The sequence below is a fragment of the Gymnoscopelus braueri genome (genome assembly GCF_963280865.1).
Source record: "Gymnoscopelus braueri genome assembly, chromosome: 17".
In the NCBI taxonomy this organism is placed as follows: domain Eukaryota; kingdom Metazoa; phylum Chordata; class Actinopteri; order Myctophiformes; family Myctophidae; genus Gymnoscopelus; species Gymnoscopelus braueri.
In genome coordinates, this window is record NC_137617.1 from 24,157,012 (window position 1) to 24,174,451 (window position 17,440).

Sequence of the window (17,440 nt, forward strand, 5' to 3'; positions counted from 1 at the left end):
CACACACACACACACACACACACACACACACACACACACACAGACAGACAGACAGACAGACAGACAGACAGACAGACAGACAGACAGACATAGGGGTAAATGCATGGATCTCCTGGCAGAGATTAACAAGTTCAGGCCCTCTGTTGTAAGATTGCTCAATTGCAAAAACATAGCCAAGACCAGTTGTGCAATGTCCTTGCCCGACAATACCAGAAAAACAAAGCAGGCGAGTGTGATTTAGTATCTGATTCTTTTATTCTGTGGCTGTTCGACTGAATCACAGCTTCTGAATGCAGGTGTGGTTTTGAGCAAATTACTTTGTCCCCGGCTGACATTTTCAATTTCCTGTGGAGCTTTCTTTATCATCACTTATAATAACTTGTCAGAGTAAAAAGTAAACCAATCACATGCCACAGTGTGAGTTATAAAAGAGTCCCTCATTGCTTTATGTATGTCTCTGTGTGTGTGAGAGAGAGAGAGAGAGAGAGAGAGAGAGAGAGAGAGAGAGAGAGAGAGAGAGAGAGAGAGAGAGAGAGAGAGAGAGAGAGAGGGGGGCCAACCTCTCTTCAGTAGAGATGGGATTTTCTTGGGAGTTCTTGCATGTTTGATAAATGGTGTTAGTCGTTTCAGCAGGTCATCTAACCACATAGCACACATTCTAAGATAAGAGAAAATCATCCACTCACCTTCCTACTCCGATTTATAGGACAAATGTACAGTACCATCACCTTTTCCTCCTTTTATTTTGTTCATTGCTAAATACACTTGTTGTGGCATATATTTCTGCACACATTTCTGCGCAATTTGTATTGAGTATTCTTTTTTTTTAACAAATCTCTTTATTATTTTTTTTCAGACAACAGGGGCATCATGACAATAAAAAATGAAAACAAAGAGGTCTGATTTTTTGACAAAACAAAAACAGAAACAAAACAATACACAGCACAACAAAACAAACAGTAAAATGGATACAGTAATCATTGTAATTTTTAAACGTGAGACAAAGAAGATAATAATAAAGTAAACAGACAGGACAAACAACAGACAAGACACTCATTCATACCAGGGAACAAGAGGGGGAGAGAAGGGGGGGGGGGGGAGGGGAGGTTGTTTCTCTGCACAGAATATTAATTTATGAGTTATTTTTCATAGTAGGGAAGTCAATGAGGTCCAGAAAGGTTATAAAATTTAGTGGAACATATTAAGAAGTCATTGAGGGAGAACCAATGTAGCTTCGACATCAAGAGAGACACTAATTTGTGAGTTCTTCCACCATAGTAAGGGTGTCAATGTGGTCCAGAAAAGGTTGCCAAATTTTGTGAAACATCTTCAAAGAGCCGCTAAGGGAGAACCTGATCCTCTCAAGTTTGAGACAGTATAGAATTTCATGAATCCATCTGTTGTGTGTAGGAGGAGAGGGGTGTATCCAATTGAGGAGAATAAGCCTCCTAGCAAGTAGGGTCGTGAAAGCAATAACTCGGCGTGTTGAATTGCGCACAATAGGCGTTACTGTGGTTCCGAGAAGGGCTGTGAGGGGATCCGGGTCAATTGGTTCACCCAACACCACCCCAAGGGTGTTAAACACCTCTGACCAAAATGTTGACAATTTAGGGCAGGACCAAAACGTGTGCATGTAATCTGCTGGCGATTGTTTACACCTATTACAAGCATCGGACCTCTCAGGGTATATTCTGGCCAGCTTTGCATTGGTATAGTGGACTCTATGTAATATCTTGCACTGCAATACTCTGTGCCTTGCACAAATAGAAGAGGTATGTACCAGGTCTAGAGCATGATTCCACTGATTGTCTGACATGATAATCCCGAGGTCCTGGTCCCAAGTAGCCCTCAGGGAATCCAACTGAGTCGAATTAACTGAAAAGATTGTGTCATATATAATTGAAGTAAGCTTCCTTTCACCAGCTCTAAGGGATAAAAAGGAGTCTATCACCGATTCCGGTGGCCGGCTCGGGAACTGAGGGTTCTGACTTTTCACAAAATGCCTGATTTGAAAGAAGCGAAACATGTGAGAATTGGGGAGGCCGAATTCAGCAGACAGGGCTGCAAATGAGGAGAAGACATTGTCAGTATAAAGGTCTTTGATGGACCGCAGACCCTTGTCTGCCCAAATCCGAAAGACAGGGTCAGTACATGATGGAAGGAAATGATGATTCCTGTATACGGGTGCTAGATTTGAGGACCTGTGTAGACCAAATTGCCTTCTAAACTGGTTCCAAATCTTTAATGTATTAACTACGATAGGGTTTTTGGACACTTGTTTAACCGGTAGGGGTAGTTGAGAGCAGACCACCGACCATAAAGAGAGATTCGAGGAAGCTGCCTCCATGTTGGCCCATTGGGGTTGTACTGCAAGAATCAAATTAGTATTCCAAAAAGTTATTTTATGGATATTGGATGCCCAGTAATACTGACGGAGATTGGGAAGCGCCAAACCACCCTCGGATTTTGGAAGTTGAAGGACCGTGCCTCTAATTCGAGCTTTTTTATTACACCATAAAAACGAGTTAATGAGCCGATCGAGTGTAGAAAAAAAAGATTTGCTGATGAAAATCGGAATATGTTGAAAAGGATACAAAAAACGGGGCAGCACCACCATCTTTATCAGGTTTACACGTCCTAGCAATGAGAGAGGCAAGGTGGACCATCTATCCAAGTCAGACTTAAAGCGTTCCACCAGGGGACTGATGTTCTTCGCGAATAGCTCTATGAAAGTTTTAGTAACGAATATTCCCAGATATTTAAATCCCTCTGTAGCCTTTTTAAAGGGAAAGAGAGTTTGAGGAAGCTCGTCGGCCAGGGCATTAACAGGGAAATATTCACTCTTCTGGAGGTTAAGTTTGTAACCAGAGAGTTTCCTGAATTGATCTAGGATATGTAAAATTGTAGGAACAGAGGAAGACGGATTAGAAATGTACAACAGAAGGTCATCTGCATACAAGGAGAGCTTATGCATAGAGCCAAAACGGGTAATGCCTTGAAACCTCTCTTCATTACGGAGCCAAATTGCCAGAGGCTCGACTGCGAGCGCAAACAGCGACGGAGATAAAGGACAACCCTGTCTATTTCCACGGGAGAGGGAGAAAAGGCCAGATCTCACACCGTTAACATTGACCGAAGCTACCGGGGAAGTGTATAAAAGCTTAATCCATGAAATGAAGTTAGGGCTGAAACCGAATTTGTCAAGGATGTAAAACAGATACCTCCACTCCACCCTATCAAAGGCTTTTTCCGCATCTAAGGAGAGCACTAATTCAGGAACCCTAGTGGTAGGAGAGTAGATGATGTTAAACAGCCTTCTCGTGTTGGAGGACGAGTGCCTTCCCGGCATAAAGCCAGTCTGGTCAGAATTAATTAGGTCGGGAGTGACTCTCTGGAGACGGATAGACAAGACTTTGGACATAATCTTGAAATCAACGTTTAAAAGAGATATGGGTCTATAACTACTGCATAAGAGTGGGTCTTTATCCTTTTTCAGCAGCAATGTAATTGATGCTTCAGATAGAGAAGGGGGTAGCTCTCCCTTTGAAAAGGCGTCATTAAATACCCGTACCAAAATTGGGGCCAAAACGTCGCAAAATGTTTTAAAGAACTCTGTGCTATAGCCATCGGGCCCAGGTGATTTACCACTTTGTAGGGACTTGATTGCCTCTGATACTTCCAAAACTGTTAAAGGAGCTCCAAGGTTAGTGGCAGAACCCTCATCCAATTTTGGGTATTCTAAGTCTTCTAGGGGATTGGGCCCCTCCCAGTCCTGTGGACAGGTCTCGGAGGAATACAAATCTGTATAAAAGGCAGAGAAAATCGAACTAATTTCCCCTGGGTCTGTCCTAACCTCCCCCGTAGGTGATTTTAATCTAGGGATCAGTCTGGAGGCACTGGCCACCCTTGCCTGATATGCAAGTAACTTGCCCGCCTTGTCTCCTTGTTCAAAATAACGCTGCCTAGTCTGTAACAATTGTCTCTCAACCTTACCAGTTGACAACAAGTCATATTGAGCTTGTAGTTGTAATCTCTGTGTGTACAAGGTGGGCGAAGGATTGACCGAATATTGGCTGTCCAAATTTCGAATGTCGGCTGAAATTGCTGTCAATTTGGATTGCTCCGATCTTCTGAAGTGGGAAACAAATGAGATAATTTGTCCGCGGAGATAGGCTTTGAAAGCTTCCCATAATACGTTACTGTCAATATCTGGAGTGTCATTGGTTTCAAAGTAAAATTTAATCTGTGACTCAAGGAAGTCCTTAAATGTGGGTTCAGACAACAGCTGTGGGCTAAATCTCCAAAACCTGGAGGGTGGTCTGCTATGTGGAAATTTTATATCTACAGATGTCGGTGCATGATCGGAGATAACTATGCTATGGTATTCGCAGGAGAGAACATTATGCAATAATTTGTCGTCAAGTAAAAAAAAATCTATTCTTGAGTAACTGTGATGAACTTGCGAGAAGAATGAAAACACCTTCTGAGTAGGAAACCTAGTCCTCCAAGGGTCACTTAACCCAAGTTGGTCAGCATGATATTGCAAAACTTTGGCTGATTTTGACAAAGTATTTTGTTTAGTAGATGACCTATCGAGATCTAAATTCTGGACTAAGTTAAAATCTCCTCCAATGATTATCTGATATTCATCAAGGTTGGGTATAGAAGAAAAAAATTTGGAAATAAATTTGTCGCCATCCCACGTTGGAGCATAGACTGAGGCCAGGACCACGGGGGTATTTAGCAATTTGCCCGAGACCATAACATACCGTCCATTTGGATCTGACACAGTGGTGTTCAACTCAAATGCAACGTCACGATGTATAATAATGGCGGCCCCTCTAGAGCTTTCAGAATATTTTGAGTGGAACAGGTGGCCCATCCACGGCTTTTTAATACGCGACACCCGTGCAGTGCGCATATGTGTTTCTTGTAAGAAGCATACGTCTCCCTTGAGCTGCTGTAAATGTGAAATGACCTTTCCAGCTTTAATGACACCGTTCATTCCCTTAACGTTCCAAGAAATGAAACGGAGATTCCTACCACTCATCGACGTCACCCTTTTTGATATGCCGGTATCTGAGCAGAGAAAGGGGAAGGGAGAGGAGGGAAGGAAGGGAGGGGCCCACACATACACACACATCCAGAACAAACAAGAAAGAAAAACATATACATAAACCCGGTTCTCTGAGAACACGGACCCTCGTTCCAAAGGGAGCACCAAAAATGCGTATCACTCCGGATACAAACCTTCCTGACATAAGTCAGTCCTAATCCTACCTACCTAACTTCCGTTCCCCCTATATTAAACAGTAATTGATAACCCCATAACCCACCCCCCTACAAACTGCTGAGTAAGAAAAGGTATACTGTATTGAGTATTCTGACAACGGGACAAGTTTGCCAATCATTAGGATATGTAAAGATTGTTCTCTTTCGTGGTCGAGACTGGCTCTCCACTAAATATTATTCAATATTTACGGGAACTGTCCCCCCGGGGGCAGTGCTCGTGGATACTCTTTAAGACACACCACATATGGTGGCCCTGCCCTGATTTGCAATCAGTGGGGTATTTAAGCCCCACCCAGGCAGAGCCACTTTGATTCTTTGATTTCCACGAGTGCAGACGCATTGTGGGCTCAGTATTAAGACGAAAACAGTACAGAACGGGTGTTTGGCAGCGTGGTCCACTTACCTTGGGTAGAGAGCAGGTCTTGCGAGGCTCCTCTCAGGACGCTTCGCTGTCATATTTCACACCAAAAGTACATTCCTGGCGAAGCGGCGTGCAACCTGGTTCCGAATCTGACCTAGTCGGAGGGCGGATCAGGGCTGCTGCTGTTCTGCTCGAGTGACCAAGTGGGAAGCCGTCTGTCGGCCGAACGCTTGGATCGCCGGCATCGCCATCGCCGCGGCTGCAGCCTGGTTCCGAATCTGACCCAGTCGGAGGGCGGACCAGGGCGGCCGCTGGTTTGCTGGAGCGACCCAAGTGAGCCAACCCCGTGTAGCGGTTGAGCGCTTGGATCGCCGGCATCGCCGCCACGGCGCGGTACCGAGGTAGACCGTAGAACCCGAGCGAGGCTGACCCAGTCGGCGGACCTCCGGGCCATCTACTACCGGTGGTCATCACCGCCGCGGTCCGAAAAGCCCTCGGCGGAGCCGAGTGAAAAGAGTAACAAACAAACAAAGTTTGCATTGTGTCCCGGGTTACTTCCTTGTTGACGCAAGGAGAAGTGTGCCCCACAGGTCACAAGAGGGCAGTGTGGCGCTAGGTCAGGAGTCTCCTGCCAGTCACTACACTCGCTGCAATTCTGTCTTTGTATGAGTATATAAATATACTTAAATACTTTCACGGTAAATAAGTGAAATAAAGATAAAGAGACACTTGGCTCTGCTCATATACTGATAGAGTAAGTGTATTAATATACGAAGTATATGAGTATACATATATTCGAGTGTCGAGTATATAAATGTATGGGTATACAAATACATACGTTTACGAATATATACCTATTTATTTAGGTATATAGATAAGCATACATGGCTTAAATAATATGGCAAACATGGCCAGCCCAGCGCCCCACGTCTGTCTGGGCTGTGGGCGGCCACGATAGATGTATGCTTTGCTTGGGGATGGATCATGCGCGCACGGGTAGTCTGGACCCCTCTGCGTGCATGAATTGCTTATCCTGCCGGCAGTCATTTTCTCTCCAACCCGCGAAGCGGGGGGCACCATATATGGTGTGTTGCACGGCAGAGCCGTCCACACCTAGGTGCAATTCTACATTGTGGCGCGTCCACAACAAGGAAAGAGTTTGGAGTAGAAATGTCAGAGTCTTCGTGTTGGAGCGCCTCAGTGCGGCTGCAGAGTTCAGGTGCAACCTCTTCCAGGGGAAGATGGAGACACTAGAAACTCTGCTGGAGACACAAGACAAACTGCTGGACATTGAGTTCGATATGGGCATCCATCCTAACGAATAAAATGTATATATAGATGTGTATATATATATATACATATAAAAAATAAAAAAAAAAAAGGCCAGGTGCCTGTCGTTTAGAGGCAAGCCGTTTCCACTGCAACCCAACAGACTGAACGTCCCAGGGTGGCAGAGCCGCACCATACGAGCGTATTGGTGCCAGGTTCGGCAGCTTCTGCGTTCAGGTGTAATAACGCACTATACGGCGTGTCGCTGACGGGGTCAGTTCACGCGACCGTGGTGTAGCTCTGTCTGTCGATCTGCCAGTGACACAGACAGGACGTGCTGGTCTATTGCACACAAACTGTGCGGTACACGAACTGTGCGGTACACAAACTGTGCGGCCAATCCCCGGCCATTATAGCCCGCTTACGGCGTATCACCGGTTGGGTCGGTTTACGCGTCCGTGGCGGGGTTCCGCCAGTGGAGACACTGGCGGAACTGGAGCCTGTCGAACAATTGCAACAGTATACCCGCGGCCATTATAGCCCGCTTACGGCATATTACCGATTGGGTCGGTTTACGCGTCCGTGGCGGGTCTGCCAGGGGTCCCCTGAATCAGTCGTTGCACGCTATACAGCGTATCACCGACTGGGTCGGTTTACGGCTGTAGCGTAGTTCGCTGGAAAACCGGGTTTGGTGATTCCAGCGGAGCACATCCGTACTGTCAGGGGCGAGCGGAGCGCACCATATATGGTGTGTGACACGGCGGGGCCGTCTACACACCTAGGTGTAATTCTGCGTGGTAGAATCCGGTCATCGGTGTGAGCCACGGAGTAAGCTCCTTGCTCATCCCGAGAATGCACAGAGCCATGGCTATCCGGACGCAGCTAGCCGAACACAGAGGCTACTCTGTCACCGTATCGGCGCGCGCTTACGCGGCGCTTGCGTGACCTTAATAGCCCTGACCTTTATGGAGTATGGCTGCTCTCCGGCCGGTGAGGCGCCATCGGTGGCGGTCCTAGTCCAAGCTGCGGCAGGAGGACCGAGCTTGTCCGATGAAGCGGCCGATTGGGCCATCGGCCATGTTAGGCCAAGAGGCCAGTGCCCGGCTACAACGAGCTAAGGAGGCTCGTGGATGTGCACGGGAGGTGATGGCAGGAATGCTCCGGCGGGGCTGTGAGCAGCTTGCCGAAGTAATAGAGTACTTTCTCCACCACTGGTGTGGACAGTCATTATAGCCTGCTTTACGGCGTATCACCGATTGTGTCGGTTTATGTGTCCGTGGCGGGGTCCCGTCAGTGGGATCACTTGGCAGGCGGCTGGTGGTCTGTCGAACACAACCTGGGCGGCCATTATAGCCCACTATGCGGCGTATCACCGATTGGGTCGGTCTACGCGTCCGTGGCGGAGTTCTGTCGGTGAATCTGGCCTCAGTGACGCAAGACAGAACGCGCTGGGTCTGCCAGGGGTCCCCTGAATCAGTCACTGCACGCTATACAGCGTATCGCCGACTGGGTCGGTCTACAGCTGTGGCATAGTTCGCTGGAGAACCGGGTTTGGTGATTCCAGCGGAGCACATCCGTACTGTCAGGGACGAACGGAGCGCAACATATATGGTGTGTTGCCGTTTCCACTCCAGCCCAACAGACTAAACGCCCATGGGCGACGGAGCTGGGAGAGCCAAGCTCAGGCTATGGCTCCCCCTCTTTACCTGCCCTGCCTGGTTTGGACAGGTCTGTAGAGAGGGGTTTTGTTTTGAGAACAAGATCCTAAAGGAGAGCAAGAGTAGCCCCCCGCATGTTACAAGGTGCTTGGACGCAGTCCTGGGACCTTGGCGTCGGGAGAGCCTCCGCATCCAGGATTGGATGACCGGCTGGTGTGTGCTTGCTCAGAGGAGCAGTGCCACAACGATGTGGCCAGGCTCCGGCGGCACTTGGGCACTGAGGCCGGCGCCTCAACAAGAGAGGTTGCAGGCTCGGCATGGGTTAGAGGCCAGAGCAGGGACTTTGTCCCTTGCTCCAGTGGGACGGGCCACCCTCTGGGCTCGCCCAGATTTTCAGTTGAGGGCCAGGTTGACCTGGAGACTGTACCTATGCCCTTTGGGGCTGATGGCAGCCACGGCACGCATTGTGCCCCCGGCTCTCCTGAACATGCGGCCAGTACGGATTGGGTCAATCCCTGCATTCCACCTTATCCAGCCTGATCAGAGTACGAGTTAGTCTTGAACTGCACCCTTCCCACCCCCTCAGGGCAGTGAAGCAGGGTTGCAGTCACTGTTGAGCCCTGTCAGGGCCTTGAAAGTGTGTATGGACCTAACTGCCTTGGGCAGATGGTCTCCAAGGCTGGGCTCCCTCAATGGGTTGAGAAACAATCCAGCAGGCGTATAGGTGGGCAGACAGGCCAGCCCCGACAGGAATGTGTGCACATTCCACACAGGGCCTCGCTGCCTCTTGGGCTTTTGGCGAGGTGCCCGTGGAGCATGCAGAGACTGTCAGGGGTGAGCAGAGCGCACCATACGGGTGTGCTACGGCATGGCCAGTTACGCACCTGAATGTAGTTCTGCAGGGCGGAAGCCGGCGTGGTCGTTGAGTCACGGAGTGAGCTCCCTCCTCATCCCAAGAGAATTGTGTCGCTGCGCTGGGGATCAGCCAGTGACACGACGGTCCCAAACAAGGGCAACATGTAAATGACCCAGTTGCCGAAGGGGGCTCGTGGCCCTCTCACGGTAGGCCAGCAGTCCCCCCACAGGAGGTGGTACCGTGTGCCTTCAGTGCCTTGCGGCATGGGGCATCTGAGCCTGTGAGCACTTGGGCTGCAATGGCTTCTCTCGAGGCAGCATTCTTGCTGTTAACTTCTCAGCTACAAGAATGTCCCTGTCGTGCATGAGAGATGCTGACGCTTCCTACATGGCAATGCTTGGGTGGTGCTGGTGTCAATCCCTGCATTCCACCTTATGGCCTGATCAGAGTACGAGTCAGTCTATTGAACTGCACCCTTCCCACCCCCTCAGGGCAGTGGAGCAGGGTTGCAGTCACTGTTGGGCCCTGTCAGGGCCTTTAAAGTGTGTATGGACCTAACTGCCTTGGGCAGATGGTCTCCAGGGCTGGGCTCCCTCAATGGGTTGAGAAACAATCCAGCAGGCGTATAGGTGGGCAGGCAGGCCAGCCCCAACAGGAATGTGTGCACATTCCACACAGGGCCTCGCTGCCTCCTGGGCTTCTGGCGAGGTGCCCCCCTATCTGAGACCTGTGTGACGGCTCCTGTTTGACGCCGTCCGCATTTATCAGGTTCTACTGCATGGGTGTGGTAGCCAGCACCCCTATCGCTGAGTGCGTGCGGGGCTCCGCGGCAGGACATGGCCTTCACCAGTCGTATCTGAGAATCTGATCTGAGAATCTGATCTATCTGATCTATCAGTATCTGATCTATCTGAGAATTGTGGAGTTGCAAGCTCTGTCAGTCCATGAGGAGCTTTGCAGGTCTAGGCCCAGATGGTGGAGGAGCAGTGTTACGCCCCATCCTGGCCTTTCTCCCCAAGAGTTCTCTCAGAGGTATCTCAATCTGGTGTTTGAGCTGTCCCTCTTTGACATGCGGACAGATGGAGTACAAAGACAGAGTCGGTTCCCACTCTGCCCTGTTAGAGCTTAGTGTCGTACGTCAGGGCCACACAGGCCCACAGAGTAACAGACCAGCTCTTCGGGTGCTGAAGCAGGAGTGCTTGGACCACTGGCAAAGGCTAGGCTGTCCCGCTGGATCACAGAGATGATCCAGCAGGCTTACAGGCGGGCTGGAGTACCAGTGCCGCCTAGGTGCGGGCACACTCCACCCGTGGGACGGCGGCCTCCTGGGTGCTGTGGAATGGTGCGTCTCTGACGGAGATCCGCACAGCAGCAACATGGTCGACTCTGTCTACATTTACCCAGTTCTACCGACTGAGCGTGGCAGCCAGCACCCCATTCACGGAGCAAGTGCTGGGCTCCAGGCGGTGGAGCAGGTCATACTCACCGTGCCTCCGAGACCCTGGCTCCCGTAGGACAGGCCGGGCTCGGAGTGATGTCGGGCATAGTAAGCTAGCCCTGCGTCTTGCGGGCTAGGTGGCTAATCAGTTGACTGGCTGTCGCCAGCTGGGCCTAGGTAGCGTCTTGCGCCTAGGCCACGAGCCTTCTTTTTTGACTGGCCTTAGCGTCTGGCGGGGCCAGCTGGGCCTAGGTAGCGTCTTGCGCCTAGGCCACGAGCATTACATACTTTTGGATGATAGGATTTTGGAGCACGCCTTGGGCTGATACTGCGGGCTTAAACTGCTTCTGGCTGCCGCGGGGCGGCTGGGTCTGCTTATTTCCTCGCGGTGTGTCTTAGAGAGTTCCCGTAAATATTGAATAATATTTAGTGGAGAGCCAGTCTCGACCACGAAAGAGAACGGCGGGTTACATCCTATGTAACCCTGGTTCTCTGAGTGGAGAGACTGGCTCTCCACGAATCAGCCGCTCCGAAATTCGTGTCAATCAAAGTTAATCAAAGTGGCTCTGCCTGGGTGGGGCTTAAATACCCCACTGATTGCAAATCAGGGCAGGGCCACCATATGTGGTGTGTCTTAAAGAGTATCCACGAGCACTGCCCCCGGGGGGACAGTTCCCGTAAATATTGAATAATATTTAGTGGAGAGCCAGTCTCTCCACTCAGAGAACCAGGGTTACATAGGATGTAACCCGCCGTTATATGCTGCCTAATTTAGGGAGAGAAAGAGAGAGAGAGAGAGAGAGAGAGAGAGAGAGAGAGAGAGAGAGAGAGAGAGAGAGAGAGAGAGAGAGAGAGAGAGAGAGAGAGAGAGAGAGAAGGGAAACCTTCTCAGAGGGAAACCGATGCAAGGCGAGAGAGAGAGAGAGAGACATAAGCTACAGTATCGAGAGTATGCACACGACAAAGGAAAGGACAGAGAGCGAGAGTGAGCAGACGTCGTTGCCTGATTTATACTTGGGTTGCGTGCCGTGTTGCACGCTGGAAATAGACAATCTACAAGCTCACGACGCGTTGCAGCACAACACATCGTGATCTTGTAAATCGGCTATTTTCAGTTTGAGACGTGAGCGCACAACTATGTGTAAATCACCCTCTGACTGTCATGTCAGACATACCTGACGTGCTGTGTGTTTTCCAGTCATGATGTATTAGTGCGGCGAAATATTAACAAACACAAGGCCAGAACTAGTATTGCAACTTCAGAAATGTGAAAAATTCCCATATGTATGCAGTTGCACGTCTGCCAGAAGGAAAGTACATTTCATCATGAGGGCGGGTGGAAGGATGACACAAATTTCCTGAATTTCTGGAGCTGTAGAAGTGATACTGTGTGGTACATAAACCACGTGGCCACAATTGTGTTCTATAATAGAGCTTTTTCAACTCTTGTATGAAAATATGTATCGTTTTGGCGTTTTTGAAAAAAATAAATAACAATAATAATAATGCAAAAACAGAAGTTTTTGTTTGCATTTGCTTTCCCCCCCCCCAATATATTGTCATAAGCTTTTTTTCCCCCACATATATTTTCATAATAAAAAAGTGCCATATATCGTATCGATATCGTGAGCCCAATATCGTGTATCGTATCGTGAAATGAGTGTACCGGCACACCCCTACAAGTTATAGAAATCTACAGCTCTACGGCCATAAACATATGAGGATTGGTGTGTCATAATCACAATGGACGGATATCATTACCTACTCTTCTTAGGGCAGGTAAGGTTATAAAACTACCCAGTCAATAAACTGTACTGTTGCACCGTATCATAATCTGCATGAGCACATATTTTGGCATGAGTTTTGGCATTACCGGAAACAATTACTGATATCGGTGAGAATTACGTAATTAATAAAAAAAAAACTCACTGTTTTGTCCTCTCCAGCTCGCCGTACAGCCAACCATCCTTCTCCTCCTGGATGAGCAAGATGATGATATCCCCGTCATCAAAGCTGAGCAACGTGTCATTGTTGCCAGCTGTGTGGGGAAAGATCGTCCGAACCCGGGGTTTCCGGCTGTAGTTGAGGCCAGAAGACTGGGAGACAGACCTGGACATACTGACCTCTCCAATACTGCCCTGGTCTGGAGGAGAAAGGAAAGTACATAAGAGACGTGGATACCGTTCCCTGCTTATAGATATTTTCATCAGCTTATAAGAAGGGCAACAGGATGAAAACCAACCAAAGCCATCATATACAGTACATAGAGAACAAGGCACTTTTTAATTAGAAATTATCCTATTGTAAATGTTCCTCTATCTAGCAGAGGGAAAAATAAAGGTCTGTCCAAGAGTGATAACTAAATAATAACTTTAACGATAACTATGTGAGCGTCCACACTGATGAACGATAACGTTCTGTAGACAGTGGCACCAAGCAGAGAGAGAGAGATCTCCGCCTACGTGGTGCTGAAAGACACTTATAGATAATCTAACTATATGTATAAAAGAAAACTGCATACAAGTGTCTTATATTGGATGCTGTGTTTTACCGTACCTGAGTTATGGTCTGATGAGGAGGTGATACTGAGAGGGGAGGTGATACTGAGAGGGGACCTGGGCTCTGGGTTGAACATGTTGGCCAGAGGACTGATCTGTGCTTTTAGCTGGGGCGCTGGAGGAGGCACCGCAGACTCCAGGTTGTTGTTCTGAGGAGATTACAAGGACATGGATTACATACATGGGCTGTCAGGAGGGCCTGGTGGGTCATGGACCATACCATGACTGGAAGGTCACGGGTTCAGCCAGTGTCCATGAGAAAGAAAGCGTCTTTTTGTTGTTGTTTATTTCGTGCTTTTATCAATTTCCTTTCATTTAACGTCCGCTGTTGCTGGAAGACGTTAACATTGTTAGCATAAAATGAAGATATAATGCTTGACTGATTGTCCCCAAAATCAGAGACCATTAATCGTGCTTATTACGATCGCAACATCTTTCCAAAATATCACAATATTTGTTTAGGCCAAAATCATGCAGTCCCAGTAAACTGAAATCTTCCTTCAAAAGAGCAATTTTGAGTAAATTTGAGAGTATGTGGCTACGTGCACTGTAGACCAAAATAAACAATGGTCATAAATGCATTAGCAACAGTGAAGCGCTTATCATTGCGAAGGTGTTCACACAATCATTAATATGATTAGTGTTGATTGCCTCATGTACAGCAATAAACAGCAGAGGCCATGCAGTAATAGCCAGAGGACTTTAACAACACAGGGTATTTAACCTGCATGTTCCGCCCACAGTAGCCTTGTCATGAAGACAGCTGAACATGTCGTAATTTTACCTCAGATAAACAGCTGTAAATAATAACTAAGGAAAACCAAGATAATACATATCTCATCCACTTGGTAGAGAGAGAGGAGAGGAGAGGAGAGGAGAGGAGAGGAGAGGAGAGGAGAGGAGAGAGGAGAGGAGAGGAGAGGAGAGGAGAGGAGAGGAGAAAGGAGAACACTTACCCTGTTGTAGCGTTCGACAAAAGGCAAGTTTTTCTGGGCTGTTGGACACTGGGGTGGGCAGCCTTTCTATCATGGCCATCACCGTGTCGGGGACCTTGGTGGCATCGCTGCACTTGTCCTGCCAGCTGGGCAGCTTAACCGACAGCATCTCTCTGGCCTGAAGAGAGACATGTAATACATTTAATACATTTTAAAACGTGGATTGATTTGAAGAAAAAAATTATTTACAAACGAAAGTCTATAAATCAGCGCAATGATATTTAGCCAACACTGACTCCATTATTCAGCTTACAAATTCACCTTAAACCTTATGAGCACAAACTGAGGCAGAACAACACTGACCTTCTCGTGGAAAGTGGAGGTCTGGTATGAGAACATGCAGTGTTTGTCCACCAGGAAACAGAAGCGTCTCTTCTCCTCCAGTAGGGCCTCCCTGCAGCCATCCGCAATGAATTTCTGCATGTCCACCTGGCGTGACGAGATGGTCTCCACGTACTACAGGCAAAGATTGAAAGATCAACAAAGAGGTCAGAATGGATTTGATTTTGAATTTATAATGCCTCCGCTTTCTATCAATGTGTTGATGTGTCATAATCAAGTATGCTGACGACGCGACGATGATGGGCCTGATCAAGAACAATGACAGACAGCCTACGGGATGAGGTCAGCTCACTGACACTATGGTGCCAGATGAACAAACTCACTCTCAACGTAAACAATGCTATGGAGCTAATCATGGAATTTAGGAGGCAGAGGAGAGAGCATGCCCCATTCACATAGTAGACGCCGCAGCAGTGGAATGGGTTAGTGATTTCAAGTTCCTTGGAACACATGGCTGAGGACCTCAAATGGGACACACACAACATGCACATGGTGAAAAAGACTCAGCAACTACCTCCGTTGCCCAAAGAAATTCAGGGTCAGCCCCCGCAACCTCATTGCATTCTACAATAGCGAACAATTGACATCCTGTTGAGTGGCACCACAAGTATGGGAACTTCACCACAATTATGTTATCTACAGTACCTGCATGAGAAGCATTTTTGCCTTCCGTAGTGCCACCTATCCATTGCAAAGAATATATACAGTATCATGCACCTTATGTATCTATATTAGACTTTGTAATTTGATTTTTCTGTGCCTTCCTGTCATTGACCTGTTCTGTATTCTGTGTTCCTTTCCTCTCTAGCCTCTCTTCCCTATTCTAACTTTATGTGACCGCAATATCATGAGCTTGCACAAAAAAAAACACTCTTTTACACCTGCAATAGTGTGATGTGACAATAAAGTTGATTCTGAATTCTGCTCCCTGTCCGTTTGCCTTCTATTTTCATCCTGCCACATACCCACCATGCCCCTCAACCCACGCCACGACCCCCCCACCCCCCACCCCCCCTGCCCAGCCCGAACCTCGCGCCAGCTTTCCCCAGGTAGTCATGGTGACGGGAAAGGACTCTTGTCTCTTGGGTCTCTGGTTTCGTGGTGGTGTCACTGACCTTCCTCTTAACACCAGGGCTCACTCTCTATTATGTCTCTGTCTGTCTCTCTATTTATTTCTGTCTTTTGTCTCTCCCGCTCTCTCTCAATGATTCTCTCTCTCTCTTTCTCTCTTTCGTAACTCTTCTCCCGCTGGTCTCTGCCTCTCTCTTCCTTTGGCTCTTTGTGTGTCTGTTTCTCCCTGTTGGGAGTCACGAAGCACAGACCACCGTTTTCTCATTTCCACTGCACACACCTGCATGGTCATGATCTCTGCGATAGGTTAGCCCAGCAGACAGATAGAACCGAGCTCAATGTTTGAAGTTCCCTAAAGCCCTACACGATTACCAGGCCCTCTCTCCCTCTCTCCATCTCTCTACCTCTCTCGATTCAATTCACTTCACTTCAATGGGGCTTTATTGGCATGGGAATCGCATGTTTATTTAGACCCCTTTCGACCTGGCGTTCCTATTTTGGGCATGTCATTATAGGCAAACATTTTAAAACTTAAAAAGAAAAGAAAGGAAAATTGAGCTTTTTCAAATGTATTTATCTGCTCTGTTTGTACAGTATATGTACAGTACGTATATGTACAGAGCATGGTGCAGAATACACAGATGATTGACAGTCTTAATGGTGGTCTCAACTGCTCACAAATGTTGCTGCTGTGTTGGCACATTTGCTGTACTTCACCCAGTAGATATGGGAGTTTTTTGTTACCAGAGGTTCGGGCCGCTATAAGGGCGCCACACCCTACGTCGCACCACCGATCCGACCGATATGCCTGAGTCATAGTGTCGGACGATATGTCAGATAAACTTGTATTACAATCACTAGTTTTTATCAAGTCTTGATTATTGCCCAATTTGGTCCAATGCTTCTAAAAAAGATTTGGACAAACTTCAGCTCACAGGGCAGCACGCCTTGCTCTCCGCTGCTCTGGGAAGAGGAGTGTTGAGTAGATGCATGCTGCACTGTCTTGGATGAGAGTGGATCAAAGGTTGGATGTGGCTTGTGACATATCTGTTTAACATCCACCATACTGGTAAACCTGCACATTTGTTGTTACAGATACAACCCACCAATACTAGACATGGCTATGCCACCAGACAGGCTATGGGTGTTCCCTGCCTATATACGGGCGTAAAGGGTTTGTTTATGGTTATGTCTGAGTCAGAGTGGTCGTGGTCCTGCCTATGGGGTTTGTTTATGTTGGCCCACGGCCCGGGTCCTCCCTTAAGACAATTTTAATATAGGATTAATCATGTTTTCAAACTCTTTCTGGGTTGTTTGTAATCCCCCCCCCCTCTCTCTCTCCCTGTCTCCCCCTTCTCTCTCTCTCTGCCTCTACCTCCCCCTCTCCCCCTCCTTTGGTCCACAGGTGTCATTTTCATCAGACAATGAGAGACCATTGACACCTGTGAGAGGGAGGGGCCTGAGTGTCAGCTCCCCTCTACACAGCAACACGCAGGCTTATTAAAGCTCCACCCAGACAAGGAGCCTCTTTTTTCAAAGGGAGTGCCATTCAAGTGCTAAGATAAACACTGATACTGATATTAGCAACAGAGGGAGAAAA

General features: G+C 48.0%; 1 protein-coding gene across 1 annotated transcript in view; it reads right to left on the reverse strand.

Annotated features, from left to right (window-relative positions):
* The window catches only part of baiap2l1a (BAR/IMD domain containing adaptor protein 2 like 1a), a 43,555-nt gene that overhangs the window by 6,949 nt on the left and 19,166 nt on the right, over positions 1-17,440 (reverse strand). The window contains 5 exon segments of the mRNA XM_080454870.1: positions 12,804-13,017; positions 13,431-13,581; positions 14,389-14,415; positions 14,417-14,545; positions 14,731-14,883. Of these exon segments, the coding sequence (XP_080310996.1) occupies positions 12,804-13,017; positions 13,431-13,581; positions 14,389-14,415; positions 14,417-14,545; positions 14,731-14,883 (674 nt within the window).